General features: G+C 37.5%; 3 protein-coding genes across 3 annotated transcripts; 2 read left to right on the top strand and 1 right to left on the bottom strand.

Annotated features, from left to right (window-relative positions):
• Positions 1-278: 278 nt before the first annotated feature.
• On the bottom strand, positions 279-3893 carry LOC117911131 (trafficking protein particle complex subunit 2-like protein). The gene is made up of 4 exons (XM_034825335.1): positions 3734-3893; positions 2255-2333; positions 2014-2095; positions 279-706 (listed from the first exon to the last, which is right to left on the bottom strand). Exons 1-4 carry the CDS (start codon positions 3861-3863, stop codon positions 566-568), a joined length of 432 nt encoding a protein of 143 aa, XP_034681226.1. The 5' UTR covers positions 3864-3893; the 3' UTR covers positions 279-565.
• Positions 3894-5316: 1423 nt separating this feature from the next.
• On the top strand, positions 5317-13033 carry LOC117911243 (probable ubiquitin-conjugating enzyme E2 23). Its single transcript, XM_034825540.1, has 8 exons — positions 5317-5428; positions 6404-8458; positions 9002-9142; positions 9661-10155; positions 10731-10800; positions 10905-11044; positions 11207-11518; positions 12326-13033. The coding sequence occupies exons 2-8, from the start codon at positions 6404-6406 to the stop codon at positions 12575-12577; spliced, it is 3465 nt and encodes a 1154-aa protein (XP_034681431.1). The 5' UTR covers positions 5317-5428; the 3' UTR covers positions 12578-13033.
• Positions 13034-15764: 2731 nt separating this feature from the next.
• LOC117911574 lies at positions 15765-17057 on the top strand. Its single transcript, XM_034825982.1, has 2 exons — positions 15765-16209; positions 16546-17057. Exons 1-2 carry the CDS (start codon positions 15765-15767, stop codon positions 17055-17057), a joined length of 957 nt encoding a protein of 318 aa, XP_034681873.1.
• The last annotated feature ends 7617 nt before the right edge of the window (positions 17058-24674 follow it).

Below are 24674 nucleotides of genomic sequence, written 5' to 3'. Positions count from 1 at the left end.
ATTATCTCAGATTAAACTTCAGTATAGGACCAAATCATACCCTAGAATTTTCCTTGTTACCATTTTCTGTGCTTCTGAATCTGTTTACCTTCCTTTGTAGCTTGATATGCAATTAAGTCAATTCAGTTAGGTAATCAGTTAATTGAATTCATGAGCAAGATGGATCTCTCTTTTGTGGAAGACCCTAATTTCATCCTCTTCAAGATTTGACGGTACCCTTTAAAATGTGATGTTGTAAACCTACCCTATGAGCTGAATGATTTTTCACTTGATCGCACTGCCTAAATTCTTAATTCTGCATTCCCTTTGAAATAAAAGAACCATGTAATGTAGCAAAATGTTTTGCTGAAAGAAACCATCTCCGATAAGAAAGAAAACATGAATATTACAATCATTTATTTTAGCACTGACACATCTTAAAGATCAGAGTATTCTTTGAAAGGGGAGGCATGCGTTTCAAGCTCTGTTCAAATGTTCTCTTGAGGCTAGGATCGATGAGCAAAGGTAACAAATATGAAGGTGAGGATTCAAGAAGGTTGAATTCTAGAACACCAGCAGCAGCCATTCATCCAGCTGAACTCAAACCAAATGACTTGACAATGGTACTGACCCTTTCTGCAAAAGTTCTGGAGGTTATTTTTTTACCTGGAACATGGAATGGATTTGAAACCGCATCCACGTATGCAGAGTGGAACCTCCTGAAGAACTATTGAGTAGTTTTTACCAAAACATATAAAAAAGGGAACAAGTTAGATATCATGTCTTAAAGTTGGTCCCAGAGACCAAATACAATGAAGAAATTGAAAGACAGCAGCAAGAATGTCCATCGGCATTCAAAAACATTCAAGGAACTCATTTGAACATAAATCAGTAAATAAGATAGCAACTTCTTGACATCATTGTCCCAGTGAATAATGATCATGTTAGATAAAGGAAAATCAATTGAAGAGAAGAGCCCAAGCTACTAAAAAGTTAATACAAGTTTGCCTCTTTGAATGGTCTTCATTTCTTGTCAAGAAAATAGTCAAGTACATACATCCATACAACTTCCCTCTAATGTATTCTAAAACAAAAGTCTCTGTTTATTTGAGGACTAAGAATGTTCTCAACTTATTATCTGTGTTTCCAAATACTTTTTAAAAATAATTTTTATTTGTAGTACTTTATTTGCAATCATTTTTCATATTTATACAATTATTTTTTAACAAAATCCCTCTAAAACAGGTAAAAATAACTAAAAACAAATAAAATATATTATCAAAAAACACCTTATTATCAAAATGAGTTGTCAAAAATCTATTTTCGGTCAAAAAGTTATCAAACGTGTGTTCAAGTTTTTGAGTTTGAAGAACAGTTTTTTATTTCTAAGAACAGAAAATTATTTTAAAAAACAGTGCCCCAACAAGCTCTTAATTTCCAGGGCCATCTGCGTTTTCTTTCACACTACACTGAGATGAAAGGATCAGAAGGACAAGATATAGAGCTAAGAAGAAACCAAACTGAGGCACAAGGCAAAGGACTATTGGCTTTTTTATTTTGACAACCATGCATCCTTCACATGCAATGCAGCTAATAGTGCCATAGACTCATAGATTGTTTCCATTTGGTTCTATATGGGTCACTTCCCAGACTGCTACTTTAATAAATTTAGGTACATGCAATCCATAGCTTAATATTCTTTTGCAGGCGATTTTTCCAAAGTATATATTCGCCTTTGGGCACCTTTGTATGCCATGTCTACTATAGCACGTCTGTTCGCTAGGTGCTGTTACTATATTTGCTGGTTACCCATAAAAACAAAATAAAAAATCCAAAGCATGGTGCTTTTCAATTATCTCAGTGGAAAATTTTTCATGCAAAATCAGGAGGAAGTTACTTTCATCTTGCCACATCCATTACAACCGAATCACTGATGAACAGACTAAAGGGATTTCAGAGGGGACCTATTTATACCATACTCTCTAAAAGTGATAATGTGAAAACATAGCTAGTCAGCACAGTAGTAAAACTTACATTTCTGACATCTGCATCCCTGACATCTAAATCTGTTGTAACCAAGATAAACTTCACCTTTGTATTAGTCAAATAACCATATCTGCAAGACAACATGCGGCATGAGATCAATAGTATCTACATAATTATGACCCAAGAAACACCATTTTAATGTTAGTAACAGAAAGAGTTTATGCTTGTCCGTGTCTGTGTTTGTAGAACACAGTCAACCAACAAAGTATAAACTTTAAAAGATACTTACACTTTGTAATTTTCGGTTGGATAAAGCAGACCAAGAAATGTTTCATTCAGGGTTGGTCCAGATTTTTTCGGATTGTTCACTGAACATATAAAATCAAATCAGATCTATGTATAAAATATAAAAGCCTATGCAATAGCAGTCAGAATTACAGAACAATACCGTAATAAGTTTAGACAAAAAAAAAGAAAAAGAAGGAAATATTAAAAGAATATATGTTATCAGATGCAGAAACTATAACAATTCTAAAAAAAATGTCTGCAAACAAGTATTAAGTAACCCTTAAACTCGTAACCAGTATGGAGGAAGAAAAAGAGCATATGGAAAAACTACCACTGTATTCCAAATGCTATTGTTTGTCAGCGCTAATCAAGAAAAGTAGACGGTAATCAGATTTATATAGGCAGCATATCTTACATATGGTGATTTATGAGGCATCAATTGATCCTAACACACAATGTTCCACATGAAACTCCAGTTTCCATGAAAAATTGCTCCTCCAAATACCATCAATACTATATTTTCGTTATCCCTGGACATCAACTAATTTCTCCTATCCCTTGATGACAATGGTGTAAACAAGTCGCTTATTAGTTGATTCAAGCTGGATCAGACCTAGCTTGAGCTCAACTCAAGTTCAGCTAGTCATGCTCAACCTTAGTTCACGCAGGTTTGACCAAGTCCTTATGCCAAACTGAGCCTGCCCATTCTCCAAGTAGACTTCAAAAAATTTAAATTTGAAGAACAGCCTTTGATGGGGTAGCCATAGCTATGGTCTTAAATAGACCCATCAGATCCATCAACCCCTTCAATATCTATCAGTATTGACATATATTTCCTGAACTTCTTCTGCAGAATTTCCTTGTTTTGCTACTAATTTCTCACCATTTCTAGTTCCACATTGATTAACTTAATCGAAATCTATGTGCTTTGAGAACTTTCCACACGATGATGAGTACTGATACTTTCACCATGAATCACAGCTTTGTTAGACAAGAAAATAACTTACACAAAGCACGGTTAGCTAAAACTAGTAAAATCGAACTGATCCAATTTTTTCATTGTACTTAGGAGTCACTACCCACTTCAATATGAATCGAAATTCCTGGAAAATTCGGAACGCCCAGACACCACAATTAAAATTCCCACTTTTCATTTCCACTTCCATTTCCAATTCCAATTCAACCCCCACAATTTCCCAAATAACCACCTGGCCCTAACCCTAAATTCTCAACTGAAACACCCCCGAATTATTATTATTATCATTATTATTATTTATAAAAAATATAAAAAAATAAAAAAGAACTTGCATCAAAATTTCAGATTTCACCAGAAACCAAATCATCCCAGGTCACGAAACCTATAATTCAACTAGGAAACCAAAGATAGCCACAAAAACGGAGATCAAACGAGAGGGAGACTAAGAATGAGGGGGCGTTTGCGGATTGAGAAAATGAGGGGAAAAGGAAAAAGAAGAGGAACCTCGCTCGTCAACGACGTCCAAGGAGCAGTGGACGATGTGGTGAAGCTTGAGGGCATCATCGGCCTCGGTGAAGCTCTGGATGTAGAGAGGGTTGTTCTGGTGTCCGACCACCGCGACGCACACGATCATCTTCTCTCTCCACGGAGCTGCAACAGGGCCTCACGGCCTAAGGTTTTGAAAGCTTTGTATTGGGCTTGGGCTTGAATCCGATCATTGGGCTTTGCCAAAGACTGAAAAGCCCACAGGCCCTTTCTCCTTTTCTGATACTTATTTGGAGAGTTAACAAAAGTTTTGAGAGTGTAGGGCTAAATTGGCCTCGATAAATTATAGTAAAAGGCTCGGTGTTTTTAGGAAATATTTTTAATAGTTAATTTTTTTTATTATTTAAGTGTTTGAAATATTAAAAACATTTTTTACAATCACTCTCGAACATACTCTAAAACTCCTATAAAAGAATACCTTTTATGAATGAGTAAAATTATTATCTTTACGGAATAACCAATTTATCAATAAGTGAATATTTATTAATTTTAAAGGAGTATTATATTTATATATTTATAATTTATAAATCCGAAAATAATAGATGTAGTCAAAAGTTAATACATATAAACCCGAAAGACTAAAAAAGACTAGATGATTACTAATAGATGTGATGTTAAAAGTCAATAATTTAAGATAAAAATGTTTTAAAGATGTAATGGTTTTGAGCAAAAATTGAATTGAGAAAATAAAAGTTATAAAAATTTATGAATTTTTGTTTCCTATTTTTTATGTATTTTTATAATTATTAATTTATATTTAGTTAGACATTTAAGGATTTTTAAATAAAATATTATTTTATGCATTTAACCGAGGTTATTAATTTAGTATATTAACTTGATTTTGGATAATAAGATTTTATAATTCAAACGAGGTTATTAATTTATCGAGATTTTATCATATCGAGTTCAAAATAAATTACAAAATGACTTATTTATTATCGTAAATGATTAATAAGAGAGGGAAGAAGGATACCAAAAATCTAAATTGTTGATACTTGGGATTTGCTTGTATCTTATTTGTATAATGCAGTGATTATGATCATGCAATAGACATTTTAACATGGTTTTACATTTAAATAAATGAATAAAATATGTATTTTTTTTTTTAAAAAAAGAAGAAGATATTTTTGGTTTTGGTACATTATCGATTAAGAACGAGACCAATCATGTTGTGTCACGTATAAATTTTAGGTTATATTACTACGTAGTTTGGTCGCATATATAATGTATGGACATAATTTCATTATATTTACCTAAAAAATTCCTTTATACCTTGGGACATAAGGCTACCTTTTTGCTCTCCGTAAACTACCACTGTCCTATGCCCTAAGAAAGCATCCCATTTCTTTGCTTTGCTTCAACTAAAGTCTTGTTCAAAATGATTTCAATTCAATTTTCAAAAAAAATTCTAAATCTAGTCATCACATCGGACGGCTCTGATCCACCATCAAACCATCAAATGTCATTTTAAGAAAAAACACTCCAACAGTTCAACCATCCGAAATTACCATCCCGCCCTTCCTCCCTGTTTTTTTTTTCCTTTCATTTTTTTTCCTTATACAATCAGTATTAAACAAACAGCCCAAAGCCGTTCAGGAGACAGCTCTCTCGCTTCATCTTTTTCCTCCTCTTTTCGAATCGCTGGTTTTCAAGGTACGATCTTTCTGAAATCCTGCAATTACAGCTGCTTCGATTCTCAAACCCTCTCTTTATTTTTGGATAATTTTGTTTTTTTGTTTTTTTTTCTCATTTTCTTTTGGTTGTTTTTGATCTCTGGCACTCGTATTAATGGCCGATTCCAGCTCGTTTGTATCGATGGAATCAAATGATTGGTTTGTTTTTTAATCTTGAGCTGCTGCAGGGGTTTTTGTTGCTGTCTTTTCAATTTTTGCTCGTTTCTTATGATCGGTTATAAGTTTGATTTATTGATTTAATTTGGGTTTGGGATTCTGTGATTGAAGAATTTGTTGTCTAGATGATTGTGTGGTGAGAAATATTTTTGGTGATTTTAGAAAAAGTCGACGGGAATGTGTTTTTTTTTTTGGGTGGAAACAGCTCGATTATCAGTTGGGCTGCCAGAAATAGTGTGTACAGAGGAACTAGTTGTTTGATTTTGGAGAAAGAATTATGGAAAATTTTTAAAAGAAGTCTGGGGTTTTGTGCAAGAAAACTTATGAGACTATTTGGTGATAAGGTTAACGAGAGGGCACACCCATTGAGTTGCTGCGAGCTCCTGGTTTGAGACTAGGATGCCATTTAGGGAATGAATCTTGGGAGGGCTTAAATCTCTATATGCAGATGTTATAAACGTGCTGTTTGATTGTGGTAGCCTGTGGAAAAATATAGTATTTTATGTAAGAAAAATTTGAGGAGTGTGTGTAGTAAGTAAATAAGCTCAATCAATGTATGTGATTTGAGTAAGGTTGATATCCACTTCCTGTTTGATATATATGATAATACATGTTAATTGTTTATTTAATTTTATTTGAACTTGTTCATTTCTGTACATGGTTTCAGCTAGGAATCAATCAACAAGATGTTGTTTCCTAAGTTGATGAACCTAGTACTAGTGTTATGATAATACATGTTAATTGTTTTGAACTTGTTCATTTCTGTACATGGTTTCAGATGGGAATCAATCAACAAGATGGTGTTTCCCAAGTTGATGAACCTAGCACTAGTGTGCATGATAACACTACTTTGGACCAAGGTGATACGACAGTAAATAGTATTCTTTCCGATTCAAATGCCATTTATGAGAGCAACGAAGCCACCAAAATGCCAGATGTTGCCAAGGAGACTCTTAATATCCCTTGCATTTATAGACAAGACGTTGTTAGGTGCAACAAAGGTGGCATGATAGGAATTGTGTCTGAAGTTGCTGGTGACTCGGATTCGGATAGCAGCATTACTGATGATGAAGAAGAAGAAGATGATGACAACGATGAAGATGAAACTGGTGGAAATGAAGAAGGTGACAACCATGGCAATACCAATGCGAGTAGTGATGGGAATAGAAGTGGTGGTAACTATAAGAGCAGTCCTCTCCCAGATGATCAGGTTCGAGTACTTTGGATGGATGACTCTGAGACAACCCAAAATCTTAATGATGTGACTGTAATTGATAGGGGATTCATGCATGGGGATTATGTTGCTTCTGCTTCAGACCCTACTGGACAAGTAGGTGTTGTGGTGGATGTCAATATCTCCATTGATTTGTTACCCATTGATGGAACTATTATAGAACAAGTCTCATCCAGAGACCTGAAACGTGTAAGGGATTTTGCTGTGGGTGATTATGTAGTTCTTGGGCCCTGGCTGGGTAGAATTGATGATGTGTTGGATAATGTGACTGTGTCATTTGATGATGGTTCCGTGTGTAAAGTTATGAGGGCTGACCCACTGCGTCTTAAACCAGTTACAAAGAATATTCTTGAAGATGGACATTTTCCATACTACCCTGGTCAGCGGGTAAGAGCACGTTCTTCATCAGTTTTCAAGAATTCTAGGTGGCTATCTGGATTGTGGAAAGCTAACCGGTTGGAAGGTACCGTTACTAAAGTTACGGTTGGGTCAGTGTTTATATATTGGATAGCATCTGCTGGCTATGGGCCTGATTCTTCTACTACCCCAGCTGAAGAGCAGAATCCAAAGAATTTAAAACTGCTGTCTTGTTTTGCACATGCAAATTGGCAAGTGGGTGACTGGTGTCTTCTTCCATCATTAGCACTATCATCCTCCATCACCCAGGACAAGGGCCAATCTGAATTAGAACTTCATGATTCCGTCCAAGGAGAATTAGATTCTAGTAAATCAAGAAGCAGGTGTGATCAGGAAGAGGTCTTGCTAGAGGAAGCACATGGTACTGGTGAATCAATGGATCTTGATGCAGTGTCTGCAGTGGATGTAAATAACAGAAATATTGAAGGCAATGCTTCATCACAATCTAGTCCCTGTAGTAGTTCAGTATCAGTTTCAAAGGAACCTGTCCATGAAACTTGGCTTCTTCATCGAAAAAAGATCCGTAAACTTGTTGTTAGGAGAGATAAGAAGACTCGGAAAAAGGAGGACAATTATGAAAAAGCACTTTTGATTGTGAATACAAGGACTAGAGTTGATGTTTCATGGCAAGATGGAACAACAGCACGTGGACTGCCATCAACTACTTTGATTCCAATTGACAGTCCTGGTGATCATGAATTTGTTTCTGAACAGTATGTGGTGGAGAAGGCCTCTGATGAGAGTGATGATGCTTCTGAAGTTAGACGTGTTGGTGTTGTGAAAAGTGTTAATGCGAAGGAGCGAACAGCTTGTGTGAGGTGGTTAAAGCCAGCTGTCAGGGCTGAAGATCCTCGAGAGTTTGATAGGGAGGAAGTTGTAAGCGTCTATGAGCTTGAGGGGCATCTGGACTATGATTATTGTTATGGGGACGTAGTTGTTCGGTTGTCCCCAGTTTCTGTCTCTGCCCATACGGGTACTGCTGTAGAGGAGGAACCAAAGCAGCAAAGTGGTTCAAATGAGGTTAAACAAGATCTGAACAATAACTCTGGATGTAAGAAAGTGGAGGATGAATCTGCAGATGGAGCTTGTATGGACTTCTCAGATCTCTCTTGGGTTGGGAATATAACTGGTCTTAAAAATGGCGATATTGAAGTTACATGGGCTGATGGGATGGTTTCAACGGTATATTCATATTTTTAGATACTAATCTCTCTTCCTAATTGGCATTATTTCATGATAAATATTATCTTGATTCTAAAACTTTGCATGATTAGCTACTTGGTGTTTGTGTACTTATAGCACTAGAACTTACCAATCACCTTTGCTTCCCCCTTCTATGAGCTTGGTGATTTCAAGAATTTAGGAACTGTGGACTGTGACTCGAATTTTAATTAACATTTCAATCAGGGATTGAAGATCTCTAGCTGCTTAAAGCAACCAAATTTGTGCAGTGGGAGATGAATGATGTGACTTTAAACCCCAAGGATATTTGTAGAAGCCTGATGAACGGTATCCAATGCATACCCTAATGGTCTTGGTACATTAAGGGAAGAAAAACCAAAATTTGGAACCTCATGACCACCTGGGGTTGAGATTGTAGTTGTGAGATTTCAAAATTTATTTTCTTTGACTTTTCTTAGCCATCCAGAGTGCATAAAAAGATTTCATGATACATTTACTTGTGTAATAATAATTATATCTTTTTTTCCGGTGGTTTGGCACCAGGTTGGACCTCAAGCAGTTTATGTTGTTGGTCGAGATGATGATGATGAGTCAATTGCTGGTGGGAGTGAAGTTAGTGATGATGCTGCTAGTTGGGAAACTGTAAATGATGATGAAGTGGATGCCCTTGAGAATGCTGAAGAGGTTAGTTTCTTTTGGAACTGTTGGGTGTCATTGATTTAATGATTGATTTTAAAATAGGTTAGCTGTCAGTGTACCAGAGACTATATGTTTGATGCACATGCAGGGAGGAAACATGTTATCTAATGTGCCCTCACCAGCTCTCGTAGATTAGGATTCGCAAGAAAGAGTTGGGCAAATTTTACTTTTGTGGCTTGTCTCCTCATTTGGATATCAAATGAGCCTAAAACATGGTACTGGAGGTCTTATACACATTGCCTGATTGACATTTATTTACTTAAGAAGTTTGAGAGCATTATATCAGAGGATTGGAATCTTCATGTTGGAAGATGTCTTGCCTTGTGTTATCTAAATGATGTGACAATCAAATGGTTGGCCAACCCCCTGGATGCACACCACATGATTGAATTGCTTTCCTTTAGAGACTGTCCTTATTTGCCTGTTTGTACCTTACGATTATTCAGTTCTTCCAATGATTCTTTCTTTTGTTAAATGAATAATGCAAATTGATTTTGTTTCAGGAAATTGGGCTGCCAAATACCGCTGACACTGATCCTGAGACTGAAGAGCACACAACTGTTGAAGATAACAATCCTGGGAGAAATGGGGCATTATCTCTTCCATTAGCTGCCCTGGGGTTTGTTACCAGACTGGCTACTGGCATATTCTCACGGGGAAGGAAACATGTAGAACCACCTTCTTCGGATTCTGAAGGTGAAAATGAACTCCAATCACAAGGAGCACTTAAGCCTTCTCAGATAAAGGTTTCCCATGATGAGACTAACTCTCCAAATAATGTCATTGACAATTTTGGTCTGCAAACTACTCACGAAAAAGAAGAGGAGCATGTTGGGGTTGAGGTTATGGATTCTTTGGATATGGCTGAGGCCTTAGTGAATCTAAGGGCCAACGAGCCAGATGCTCTAGCATGCCATGAGTATGAATCCTGCAGTTTCAAACGCTTTGATATTGCTAAAGATCCTTTGGACCATTATTTTCTTGGTGCAAGTGGGCAGGTGAATGTTATTTTCCTCCTTATGTTAGAATATAAAGAATAAGAATAATTCCCTCCTTGATTGATTGTTTCAGTGTTGTATGGTTTATGTCATCGTTTCAAATGGTTATCTTTCTACTCATGCAAGCTTATAATACATAATGAGCCAGTGGGGTTTTCATTTTGATAATTGTATGACTTTCATATTGCAGGGCATTTTTTCAGTATACTGTTTAGAATATTCATTAAATATTTATGCAATTTGTATCATATTGGATGTTGCTCGAATAATTAGGAAGGTGAAGCTCAGGCTCAGGGACAGAGAGTTGTAAATAAGATTCTTGTTTGATATTTTATCTGTATTTCTTCTTAATTGTTCCAGTTTTCTATATATTTTTTTCTTTATTGCATTGAGAAATTTATTAAATTTTATACTTGGTTTTTCAAGTTCATTGTTATGTCCTTGCTCTGTTGACTGTCTTTGCTATTTATTTTGCATATTTGTATATTCAGCCTTTTGGATGTTCCCTTATTACCTTATAGCACGTAGAATCAATTATGAATTATTGAACCCCAACACGTTAATTGTATTTACAGAATAGCAATGGGAGGAAGTGGCTCAAGAAGGTTCAGCAAGATTGGAGCATCCTTCAGAATAACCTGCCTGGTATGCAATGCATTAGTATCTTGAATATTTGTAAGACATTCTAGGATTCTGAAAAAAAAATTAATATTAGCAACATTTCATAACACATGAAGGATTCTTTGCAGATGGGATCTATGTGCGAGTGTATGAAGATCGAATGGATCTCCTAAGGGCTGTGATAGCCGGGGCATATGGAACTCCTTACCAAGATGGTCTCTTCTTCTTTGATTTTCACCTTCCACCAGAGTACCCTGATGTTCCACCGGTAAGAACCAATTGTGTTGTTTGATTGTTTGGCTCGCAGAGCAGAAGCAAAAGCTAAAGCTCTGCCATTGTTTAAAGAGTTCTACATAAATTGCTTGGAATTTTTTGAAAAAAAAAAATTATTCTTTCCATTTGTCTTGTGACTGTTTCTGTGATGTTGCAGTCAGCGTACTATCATTCTGGTGGGTGGCGGATAAACCCAAATCTGTACGAGGAAGGCAAGGTGTGTCTTAGCCTTTTAAACACCTGGACTGGCAGAGGAAATGAAGTATGGGATCCAGTGTCCTCAAGCATCCTTCAAGTCCTAGTTTCACTCCAGGGATTGGTGCTAAACTCGAAGCCATATTTTAATGAAGCCGGCTATGACAAGCAAATAGGGACTGCTGAAGGAGAGAAAAATTCATTGTCCTACAATGAGAACACTTTCTTGCTAAATTGCAAAACTATGATGTATCTCATGCGGAAACCCCCCAAGGTAATATATTAGATTCTTATTGTTTCTGATTCTCATTCTGTTTCATATTTTTACTGTTTCCAGTGATCATTATATTACTTGTAGGTGGCCTTTCTTTCACGGTGCCTGAAGCATAGAGGCTTTTTGGCTAAAAAATAGCTGCTGCCACATTATAGACCTCAACTGCCAAAACTATGTTACCTATAAAGTTGTACCTTGCCTTTGAGACTTTTAGCTATCTATTGTATTGCTCATAATTAGGTCAAACAGTATTGTTGCTAACAAACCCGCTCAGGTGGTTTTGGCATAGAAGTCGAGAAGCACTGAATGATTTCTAAAAATTTCAGCCTCCTTTTAAATTTTGAAGGACTAGGACTAACCTTACATAAAAATCTAATATACTACATGGATTTTCCAAAATATTACCTCCAGATTCAGCCCAGGCGCAAAATGGCTGCTTTATGCTCACCTTGTGCATCACTTTTCTTGCCAGTATGTATTTGGCAAGCTGCCATCTTGTTTTATTAAACTGAATGAGGGTACATTGCCAAATACAAAGGCTTTATGTTCGATTGTCTTGCCAAATGCTTGGTTCTTTAGATTTTCCCTTCGTCTTGTTTTCTTGTTCTTTATGGGATGTTGTGATTGCAAACCAAGGTGACCATTAGTTTTGAAATAATTTTGATTTTTATCTGTTGCTTAGAAATTTTACAAATTATCAAAATCTAAAAATAGTTTTTCTGAGTTATTTCCATATGTTTCCTAAAAGTGGATGTTGCTGATTCTATGACATAAGACAAGTTTTTTACCAACTCCTACCATGACCAGGACTTCGAAGAGCTTGTCAAAGACCATTTCAAGAGGCGGGGCTATTACATTCTCAAGGCCTGTGATGCATACATGAAAGGCTACTTAATTGGCTCTCTCTTAAAGGATGCCTCTACAAGTGATAGAAGCAATACAAATTCTACATCGGTTGGTTTCAAATTGATGTTAACTAAGATTGCACCGAGGCTCTTCTTGGCACTAAATGAAGTTGGAGCTGATTGTCAAGAATTCAAGCATCTGCAACAGTCATAGCAGAGGTACATCCCAACATCTCCACCAGGGAAAGAGGTTACTTCAACATTCTTTCAGGTTCCTCTATAATGTAAAGACTTAGATGCTTTAGAAATGTTTCATCTTATATAACTTGGAAAAGTTCTGCCTTTTGAAAAGCTTATCAACTTTGAGCAGCCTTTGCATTTTCAAGAAAAACTGCAGGTGAAAAGTACATCTGCTAAACTAGTTGTCTTGACACATTTAGAGTTCTTATGTTCTCTTTTTTCTTTCTGGGATTGAGAAGGCAGTCGGGTTTTGAATTGACTGTTCACTTTGATCTTCCATTCAAAATTTGATGAATTGATTCATTAATTGGAGAAAGAATACTTACAAATTCTTTCACATTCACATTGTATTTTACTATTTTCATCAAACCTTATTGTGAGAAATAGCATTCCCAAACAATATATACTTTGATTGAGATGTCTCTGCTTGTATCCTTTTAGCAATTCATTACACTCTCAAAGAGTGGGATCTTGATGATTATCGTGTGATATAAAGTGCATTTTTATTTGCTGTAAACCCGAAAAAATGATCAATCTTTTACCTGAAAAAGAAGTGTATTATCCTGCTAATGCATTCTTTAGGCAGAAATTTCACACAAAACCTGTAAAAACCCCTCCAAGTTGATTTAAATTTCAACTGCTTGGGATGCATTGGAATGGTAAGCAGTCCATTGTGGCTGAGAGGGTATCTTTTGGTTCATAAGCTTGTCTTCAAACTCCTCTTTTTGTATGTAGTATAGGCTGCAACTTGGGCAGTGTCCAACCCATAAAACCCATTATTTTGGTTGGCAAGTAAGGTTTGAATGGATTTGGGTCGGGTTGGGTCGGGCTTGGGTTAGAAAAATACCAATCCCAAAATATTAGGGTTATTGTGTATTGAAGGTCTAGCACATTATTATTTATTTATAATTATATTATATTATATATATATATATATATATATATATATATATATATATATATATATATATATATATATATTATTTTATTAAAATATAAAAACCATAAAAATGATTAAAAAAAGAAAGAGCTCTAACCATTCTTAATTTTTTAATTATGTTAAGTTTATAAGTTCATCATTTTTCCTTAGTTGTAAAAGCATATTTGATGGTTAAAGTTTGAGTTTATAAATAATAATTTGTGTTAAAGTAGTAAGTAATAATTTATTTAAAGATGTTGAGGCATTTAGGTTTTAATCTCTTATTTCATAGTATGAAACATATTTTATGAGTTCTAAAATATTTGTTTTGTTGATAACTTGTATGAACCACAATAACTTGAGTCGCCCACAACATTGGCTTGGGTTACAAATTCCCGACCCGACATCAGGTTAGATTTGATGATGGGTTTGGCGTGGATTGACCTTCTAGTCCACTCACCCCATCCAAATCACTCCAAATTGAGCCTTGATCTGCATGGCACTAATGGCTCCATGAGTAGTATAATATATATATTTTTTCATATGAATGTTATTGACATCATTAATGTTTATGGTCATAATTAAGACAAAGGTCTATTTTTGGTATTGAATGTTTTCCTCCCATCTTCCTCTCATCTTATTTGAGAATCAAACAATCCTATTTAGATATGAGCACAAAGTAACAATATGACTAGATGTCATTCTGGTCCTTATACTAGTTTTATAGATAATTGAAAATGGTGTTTCTTGTTTATCCTTTATTTTGTTTTAAATTATTGGGTTTAACCATTATTTCGATGATCCTTAATCCTTTCAAAATGGGAGCAACATACCTTTTTTTTTTTTTAATCAAAGAATCATACAAACAGATAGAAAGAATCAAGGGGAGTTGGCGACCTTGATCATTGAGGAAAATATATAGGCTATGTTTGGTTCCCCAAAAAAATGAAGGAAAATGTAATGGAAAGAAAATATAAAGGAAAAGTAGAAGGAAAATAAAAAATAGATTAAAAGTAAATAAATTATTTTTACTTGCTGCTTCAAACTTATTTTATTTATTTTAACTCATTGATATGAAAATTAAATAATTTAAAAATATATAAAATTTTAACTAATTTTAATTATCTTTTATTTTCTTTGATATTTTTTATAAGACAACCAAATATAAAAAAATCATTTTCCTTTATATTTTTTTTTCTTTCCTTACTATTTTCTAAAACCAAACATAACCATAGATGGGCAATGGAAGACTATTAGGAATGTGAGGGAAGAGTTTAATAAAAAAGGTTACATTGAGGGTGGAAAATGGTAGGGGGTTGAAAATTTAAAAGGATAGGTGGTGTAACGATGATTCCTTGGAAGAGGCCTTTCCTAAGTTGTTTTCTATGTCTTTGTCAAAGACGACTAGGTAAACCAATTGTGAAAGCAAAATGGGGATGAAGGTTGTTGGAATCTCTTGTCCACGAGAAAAAAAATAATGATTCCAAATTAGAGAGGTAGAGGTTTTTTTTAGGAGGTTGCAAGAGCAAACGATTATAAGAGGTGTAGAAAACATCATGGTTTGAAGGGTATCCAAGAGTGGCAAATTTATGGTTAAATGCAAATACTCCTAATTAAGAAATTGTAGAATGGAGGCCTTTCATCGAACATTGTGTGGAACCCTTAGGTCTCGATGAAGGTTGGATTTTTTGCTTGGAGTTTCATAAGGGGTTGGAGATTGTTGAGTATATCTTATTTGTGTAAATGAGAGGGCAAAATGGTAAAACATACCCTCTATCTTTGTTCTAAAGCAATCATGCTATGACAAACTAATTTTTGTTTTGTTTAGCATTCAATGGTGATACTTTATGCATTCAATGGGTATTAGCCCTTGGCTGGCATGGAGTAAGGAAGAAGAGAAAAATGAAGGCAAAAACAACTATTTTATGTTTATTTTGAACTTTATGGAAGAAGAAAAGTAAGAGAGTTTTTTTTTCTTATCAAAAGAAATAGGAAAGCTTTTAAAACACCAAAAAGGTTGATTGGGAGATTGGAATACAATAAAGTTGTTGCTCTCCAACTAGTGGACCACTGGGACCTGGTGGAAAGTGAGAGAAGATTATCAAAGGAGGAAACAACTTAAAAAAAGGAAGTTAAGGAGAGTTATGCTAAGTCGGTCTCTTTGGAAGAAACTCATTGGAAGCAGCATTCAAGGGAGTTATGGTTAAGGGAAGGGGATAGAAATACAGGTTATTTTCATCGCATGGCGGTTGCTCATCGTAGAATCAATCATATGGACAGAATTAAGATAAATGGGGTGTGGCTGTCCGAGGAGAAGGATGTGAGAGAAGGGGTAGTTAATGTTTTTCAATACTTACAGAAAATTCAAATTGGAAGGAAAGTGGATATAGATAGGCTGCAGTTAGAGCAGATTAGTCAACAAGAAGCGGAGAATTTGGAGCACCCTTTCTCTGAGGATGAAATTCATAGTGCCCTGATGGAGATGAATGGAGACAAAGCCCCAGGACCGGACGGATTTACTATGGCATTTTGGCAAAGCTGTTGGGTTTTTGTTAAAGAGGAGGTCTTGGATCTGTTTAAGGAGTTCTATGAGCAAAGTGCCTTCATCAAGAGTCTCAACAATACGTTTCTGGTATTGTTACCCAAGAAGGGAAGGGGAGGGGGGCTGAGGATCTTTGGGATTTTAGGTCAATTAGTCTTTTTTTTTTTGGGGGGGGGGGGGGGGGGGGGGGTGTACAAACTATTGGCTAAGGTGTTGGCCAATAGACTCAAAAAAGTGATAGGGAAAGTGGTCTCCCTAGATCCTAATGCATTTGTGATAGGCAGGCAAATCCTTGATGCCTCTTTAATTGCAAATGAGGTGATTGACCCTTGGCAAAAAAGGGAAGAGAAATGTCTCATCTGTAAACTGGATATTGAGAAAGCTTATGACAATTTAAATTAGCAATTTTTTATGAAAGTCATGAAAAAAATGGGGTTCGGATCAAAGTGGTTGGGTTGGATGTGGAGTTGCATATCCACAGCCAAGTTTTCGGTGTTGGTGAATGGAGTGCCAGCTAGTTTCTTCCCAAGTTCTAAGGGGTTGCGGCAAGGAGATCCTCTTTCTCCTTACCTCTTTGTTATGGGAATGGAAGTTTTAAGCACTCTCATTAGGAGGGCTGTTGAAGCGGGATTTCTGTCAGGGTGTAGGATCCGAGGAGGTGGAAGACAACCGGTACATATATCCCATATGTTGTTTGTGGATGATACAATAGTTTTCTGTGAGGCTAGGAAAGAGCATCTAACTCATCTGAGTTGGATCTTGTTCTGGTTTGAAGCCGCGTCAGGGTTAAGGATCAATTTGGATAAAAGTGAAATAATCCTAGTTGGCGAGGTGGAAGAGATGGAGAAGATGGCAGCGGAACTAGGCTGCAGGGTGGGTTCTATGCCTTCTGTGTATTTGGGGCTGCCCTTGGGGGCTCCTAATAAGGCTACCTCCGTGTGGGATGGGGTGGAAGAGAGGGTGAGGAGAAGACTTACGCTTTGGAAACGCTAATATATTTCCAAAGGCAGGAGACTTATTCTCATAAAGAGCATGATGGCTAGTATGCCTTTGTATCAAATGTCCATTTTCCGTATGCCCAAGTCAGTTGCGCGGAGGTTAGAAAAATTGCAAAGGGACTTCCTTTGGGGAGGAGGAAATTTGGAGAGGAAAGTGCACTTAGTTAATTGGGAGGTTGTTTGTACGGAGAAGGAAAAAGGAGGGCTTGGCTTAAGGAAGTTAGTCTCGTTGAACAAAGTCTTGTTGGGTAAATGAATATGAAGATTTGCTTGTGAAAAGGAAAATCTGTGGAAGCAAGTGTTTTTGGCGAAATATGGGCAAGAGGGTTTTTGTTGAAAGACCAAAAAGGTTAATGGGACATTTGGAGTAGGGGTTTGGAAGAAGATTTTGAAGGAAAAAGACTGGTGCTGGGAAAATATGGCTTTTACTATTGGAAACGACACCAAAATCAGATTTTGGACTGATATTTGGTGCGGTTGTACAGTGCTGTCCCAAAGGTTCCCTTACCTTTATGGCATGACTGCTAATAGAAACAACACAGTAAAAGAAATGTGGGATCAGAATGTCAGCCAAGGAGGATGGGATTTAAGGTTTATGAGGGACTTCAATAATTGGGAGTTGGATATGGTAGGTAATTTGCTTCATGTCTTGAGGGGCTATAAACCTACTTTAGAAGAAGATTCAGTCTATTGGAAAAGGGGAAGAAACGGGCAGTTTAAAGTCAAGGAAGCTTACAACTTGGTGGTTAATACCATTGCCAACAACTTTCCGAAAAGTAACATTTGGGTGGATAAAGTTCCAACAAAAATTTTGTTTTTTGCTTGGGAGGCCACTTGGGGGAAGGTGCTTACGTTAAATAGGCATCAGAAAAGAGGGTGGCAACTCCTAAACTGTTGTTTCTTGTGTGGCTACGAAGAGGAATCTGTAATTCACATTCTCATTCACTGTATAGTGGCAAAAGTCCTGTGGGATATGATCTTTGCCTTGTTTGGTGTTCAGTGGGTCTTTCCAGAAACTGTAAAAGAGGTCTTATTGAGCTGGATGGGCCCTTTTGTAGGGGAAAAAAGGAAAAAGATTTGAAAGTCTATCCCATTGTACATTTTTTAGACTCTTTGGAATGAAAGAAATAGGCTAGCGTTTAGGGGGGAAGTGATAACAATTCAGAAATTAAAAAATTCTTTTGTCTGTAATTTATGGTGTTAGGCTAGATTGTATAGTGGAGAGAGTTCGTTGTCTCTTATAGGCTTCTTGGAGTGGATAGCCTCCAGATAAGGGCTGGTGAGGTTTTTTTGCTTTCTTTTTGGTTGTGAGGCTTAGCTAGTTTGTATACTCCTTGTATACTTTTTGGCTTTTTGGCCTCTTTTCAATATATTCAGCGCTTATCTATAAAAAAAAACACCAAAAAGGTTGATCAAGCAATTAAACAATCTTTTATGCGCACGTTCTTGGAAAGAGGTTAAAGTGATAGCTCATTGTCGTTATTTGATTTTATTGTGTGATTAAGTTGTAAGTAAGACGAGGAAGTTGTATTTTTATGTTTCCCTTTGTCTTTTTTTCCTTGGTGTGTTGTATACATGGTATGCACCTTTTGTGTGCCCTTTTATTGGGTGCTCTTACTATAATTGACATTACATATTGGATAAAAAAAACAAAAAAAAAAAAAAGGAGAAAGAAAAGAAAAAGGACTAGACAAGAAAATGTGTTCAAAGATATGAAAACATGACTAAGAATATGAACCATGTGATCAGAATACAGAATCTCACTAACCAGTCATATTCTATATTAAAATCCAATAACTGAATTAAAACTTTAGTATGGACCTCTTTGAAGTCATAAATTTTCCTTGAGATAAATGATAAAAAAAACAGTTGGTAAGTTGTGAGCAAATTTGACAGCTACAAGGCTTAGGGTTTCAGGTTTCAGATAACCTGCAGGACAGATCTGAATGTAAATGAAACTAGAATGTATAAGAAGACTACAGGAAAAACCTTATGAGAAAAACAATTCTCCTTTCAGAATTTCATGGAATGGTTCCATATTTTTGCTTTTGTTCCCTTATTTCTGGTGGGAGCTTCATTTTATGTAATGATTCCATTGCTTTGTCTCCAACATGGCATGAAAAACAAAATGGAATTCTACTTGCAGTCTTGACGGGGGCTAGATTTTTGGTCATAAGAGTTTGAGAAAGGCATCTTTCTCTTGATATAAAAGTGTTGGAAACCCCAAATTACTCCATTCCCTAGCCCCGGATCATGTAGGGTGCATGCATACTATTCTTAAGCTCTCTAGATCTAACACACAGTGGAAACATGAAATTCAAAAACAATAAGTAGATCTAGAGATTTTGAGTCATAACTGTAATCTTGATATTCCCATATCAAATCCAATCTAAAGAAGAAAGTTCACAGGTGACATGAATCTCATAAACCCAACGATCTTCCACCTAATCACTCATTTCACGGATCTTGGCATAAGAGAAAGATAATCTTCTCTCTCTTTATAGAGGGATGGATAGGGTTTGCTCTCTAAAGTCTGCAAAACAGGATGCAAAAGTAAAGCTCTAAACCTCTAAAGGGGTTTATATAGGTTTTTCTAAGCTTAAATGACTTGAACCCAATTTAGGTTTAGATCACCTAATCTAACCCACTTGAATTCTAATTAATTAATTAATTCTATTAGGTTTCAATTAATTAATTAGTCAAATCTAAAAAGATCATTTATAAGATCTAGTGCAACCTTGCATTTTTACAAAAACGTCATTATGCACATTTATGAATTACAAACCCAAAATACCCTCAAATAAATGTGCCACCATGAATCAAAAGCTCAAATGGGTATTCATAGGAAAATACTTAACTTCCTCAGAATCCAATTCTGAAGTTTTTTTTTTGATAAGTAAAGGATATTCATTCAAAAGGCACAAAGCCACAAGGTATACAGGGAGTATACAAGGCAGCTAAGGCCTCAAAAAACAACAACAAAAACAAAAGAATCACCTCCCTTTAATTGGAGGCTATCCACTCCAGGAAACCTATAAGGGAGAACGCCTCCTCACCTACATACAATTTGGCCCAACTCCAAAGATTACAAACAAAAAAATTCTTTAACTTCTGCACATTTAACACACCTCCCCTAAAAGCTAATCTATTCCTCTCTTTCCACACCGTCCAAAAAATACACAACGGAATGGTGTCCCAAATCTTTTTCCTTTTCTTTCCCACAAACGAGCCCCTCCAGCTAGCTAAGACCTCCTTTACACTTTCTGGGAAAACCCATTTCACATCAACTAAACCAAAAACAGTATCCCATAGAGCTCTAACCACTGTACAATGAATAAGGATATGATTTACACTTTCCTCCTCACAACCACATAGGAAGCAACGATTTGGAAGTTGAAGACCTCTTTTTTGGAGCCTATCCAAAGTGAGCACCTTCCCCCAAGTCGCCTCCCACGCAAAAAAAGCAACTTTAGTAGGCACCCGTGCCACCCAAATGCTCCTAGAAGGAAAATTTGTATCAACAGACCTCGCCATCAAGCTATACGCTTCCTTGACCCTGAACTGACCTCTTTTTCCTTTCCTCCACAGGACTGCGTCTTCCTCCAGAGAGGGCTTGTGACCCTCAAAATATGCAGAAAATCCCCAACCAACTCCATCTCCCAATCATTGAAATCCCTCACAAAGTTTAGATTCCAGTTTCCTTGCCCCGAATTTTGATCCCACATTTCCTCAACCGTTACATTCCTTTGCACCGTCATACCAAAGAGATGAGGGAAACAATGGGACAGCGCTGTCTCTGTACACCACACATCTGTCCAAAATCTGATCTTGTTGCCCTTCCCTACTCTGAAAGTCATGTTATTCCAGCACCAATCTGATTCTTTCCAAATCTCTTTCCAAACCCCTACACCCACTGCCCCATTAACCTTCTTTGGCCTCCACCCAAACTCCTCCTGCCCATACTTCACCTTGATCACTTGTTTCCAAAGATTCTCTTTGTCACAAGCAAATCTCCATATCCACTTACCAAGCAAAGCTTTGTTCAACATGGCTAGCTTCCTAAGGCCTAGCCCACCTTTATCCTTGTCTGTGCAAACCACCTCCCAATTGACCAAGTGAATTTTCCCCTCCATATTTCCCCCTCCCCACAAGAAATCCCTTTGCACTTTCTCAAGCCTTCTAGCAACAATCTTGGGCATTCTGAAAATGGACATTTGGTAGATTGGCATGCTAGCCAAAGTACTCTTAATTAGAGTAACTCTCCCCCCTTTAGAGATATATTGTCGTTTCCAAAGAGCTAGTCTCCTCCTGACTCGCTCTTCCACCCCATCCCACATATAGGGCGCTTTATTAGGAACCCCTAAGGGAAGACCCAAGTACTGAGAAGGTAAGGACCCCACCCTGCAGCCTAGCTCAACAGCCATCTCCTCCATCTCCACCACTTCTCCAACTGGAATGATTTCACTCTTGGCTAGATTAATCCTTAGGCCTGACGCCGCTTCAAACCAGAATAAAATCCAACTTAAGTGAGTTAAGTGTTCCTTTCTTGGCTCACAGAAAATAATTGTATCGTCAGCAAAGACAAATGAGAGATAATCAGAGAGGGTTCCCTGCCACTCCTTATATTACACCCTGATAAGAAGCCCCCCTCCACAGCTCTCCTAATAAGGACATCTAACACTTCCATCCCCATAACAAAGAGATAAGGAGACAGGGGGTCTCCTTGTCTAAGACCTTTAGTGCTGGGAAAGAATCCTGCCGGCACGCCATTAACCAACACTGAAAATTTGGCTGAAGATAAACAACTCCACATCCACCCCACCCACTTTGGCCCAAAGCCCATTTTTTGCAACACCTTCAACAGAAACTTCCAGTTGATACTGTCATAGGCTTTTTCTATATCCAGCTTACATATTAGACCCTTCTCTTTTCGTTTCTGCCACGAGTCTATCACTTCATTTGCAATTAAGGAGGCGTCAAGGATTTGTCTTCCCCTCACAAAGGCATTCTGAGAAGTAGATACCACTTTCCAACCACTGTCTTCAGTCTGTAGCTAAAACTTTAGCCAATAATTGTACAGTCCCCCCAGGAGACTAATGGGTCTAAAGTCACCTAGGTCCTCAGCCCACTTTTCTTGGGAATCAACACCAAGAAAGTATTGTTAAGGCTCTTTAGGAAAGAGCCATGTTCGTCGAATTCCTTGAACATTTCTAGGATCTCCTCCTTGACAAACTCCCAACAGCTTTGCCAAAGGCCAGAGTAAATCCATCCGGGCCAGGGGTTTTGTCCCATTCATCTCCATCAGGGACGCATGAATTTCTTCCTCTGAAAAGGGCCTCTCCATGTTTTCAGCCTCTTGATGGCTGATCTGCTCAAGCTGAATTCTCCCAATATCCGCCTTCCACCCCGAATCTTCTGATAGAAAATTTTTAAACGCATTAGCAATTCCTTCCCTAATATCCTGCTCCTCTAGTAACCATTCCCCATTGATCTTAATTCTCTCCAGAGAATTATTTCTACGATGAGCACTTGCCATACGATGAAGAACCCCGTGTTTCTATCCCCCTCCTTTAGCCATATTTCCCTTGAGAGCTGTCTCCAGTGTGTTTCCTCCATTATCACCCATTTTCTGTAATTTTCTTTAGCCGCTTTCTTCAACTCTGTTTCCTCCACAGTCAAAACTCTCTCCTCCTCCTCCCTATCCCAGAATTCCACCTGCTGCAAGGCCTCAGATTTATTACTCTCCAGCTTACCGAAGACTTCCCTATTCCAGACTTTCAGCTTCTTTTTTATTTCCTTCATCTTGGTAGCCAACTTGTAACTAGCACTGCCCCTTACATCAATTTCTTGCCACCAGCTGCGCACCAACTCTTTAAAGCCTTCAGCCTTAAGCCACATGTTTTCAAATCTAAATGGAGTCGGCCCACGTCTTATCCCACCCCCCACTAGCATTATTGGGAAGTGATCTGAAACCGGACGGGGCAGTCTACATTGATTAATCCCACTGAACTGATCTATCCAACAAGGAGTCACTAGGAATCTGTCCAAACGTGCCCAGGTCTGATTATTTTGGCCCCCATTCCAAGTACATTCTCCCCCCTGAAGAGGAAGATCCACCAGCCCAAGCTCATTCACAGTTTCAGCAAATTTCCTCATTGCTGAGCTAATTCTCCTTTTGCTACTCCTTTCCCTTGGAAACAAAGTAATGTTAAAATCCCCCCCTACACACCAGGGCTCTTCCCACAGCCCTCTAATTGCCCCAAATTCTTCCCATAACGCATCCCTTTCCACTTTAGCAAACGGGCCATAAACTCCCGTAAACACCCAGACATTCCCATTTTCAACATTCCGGAATCTGCAAGATAACGTGAACTGACCCTCCTCCCAATCTATAATGTCCAAAGTCCTCTTATCCCAACATATAAAAATTCCTCCCGAAGCCCCCTCCGCATCCACAGCTTTCCAATCAAGGAATCTCCCAGAACCTAGACTTCTTGCTGTACTATCCGTCATAGCTTGCATTTTTGTTTCCTGAATACAAATTAAGTCCACCCTCTGATTTCTTATAAAGGTCTTAATCACTTTTCTTTTGGAGCTATCATTAGCTCCCCTTACATTCCAGCTCAGTATTTTCACCTTCATTGGACAATCACAATTTGGCGCCCTTTGCCCTGAACCGAGCCTTTCTGTTTCATCCCCCCTCATAATTTACTGAGCACTCCAGCCTTCTTAGCTCCCTTTCAAATTTAGACTTTTCCAGCAGCTCTTTGCTATGAATTTTCTCCCTTCTTTTTCTGATCTTGGTCAAAAAATTCAGTATTTCCTTCTCCAACCCCTCCGTGGGGAATCCCAGGAACTGGCTGAATCTCGCCAAGCCACTCTCTTCCCATTTGTCCTCCAATTCCTCTCTTTCAATTTGGACATCATAAATGTCCCCAACCCCATTCATTCCCCTACCTTTATCACTACTGCTTTTGGGTAGTCCCACTTCCTTGCAGCCACTCATCCTTTCATTACTTGCCTCATACACAGTAAGCCACATTGAATCCAATTCTGAAGTTGACTCAACATTCCACTAAAAATGATCAATTATACTCCAATATCTTGTGATATTATGAGACAAAACTCAAGTTCATGACCTATTATCCATTACATACAGACTTATCATGAACCAGTGTTCGTAAATCTAACGAGGTGTATGCTATCAACCTCTCAAGATTACCCCTCCAATCCTTGAGTTATAGATCTTCATATTATATGATCAACTAACATACTCTAACGCACAAAGAATACATGCTAAATTTCATTTAAGAAAATACTATGGTCGTAGTTTTCCTTATCGCATGTCTTTAGAATCACCCAAGGGGGCACACTGTCTCAATTCCATAAGATATCATGATGCCTTTATCGAAAATGCCTATTGTCACCAACCTCTATTAATAATGACCCAATTTGCAGGGAATATATGATCACCTTAGGGCCTCACCTAAAGTCAAAGTCTCTCGACTTTGAAATAAGCTTAACATCCTCTCAAGGTTAAAGGTTCATGCAGTATAGCAACTTAGTAAATCATGACCACCCAATAGCTAATATCATGATTTACCATAGGTCA

This window comes from Vitis riparia, chromosome 3 (genome assembly GCF_004353265.1).
Source record: "Vitis riparia cultivar Riparia Gloire de Montpellier isolate 1030 chromosome 3, EGFV_Vit.rip_1.0, whole genome shotgun sequence".
NCBI lineage: Eukaryota > Viridiplantae > Streptophyta > Magnoliopsida > Vitales > Vitaceae > Vitis > Vitis riparia.
Note: the sequence above shows the minus strand (reverse complement) of the source record. Positions and strands in the feature narration are given on the sequence as shown.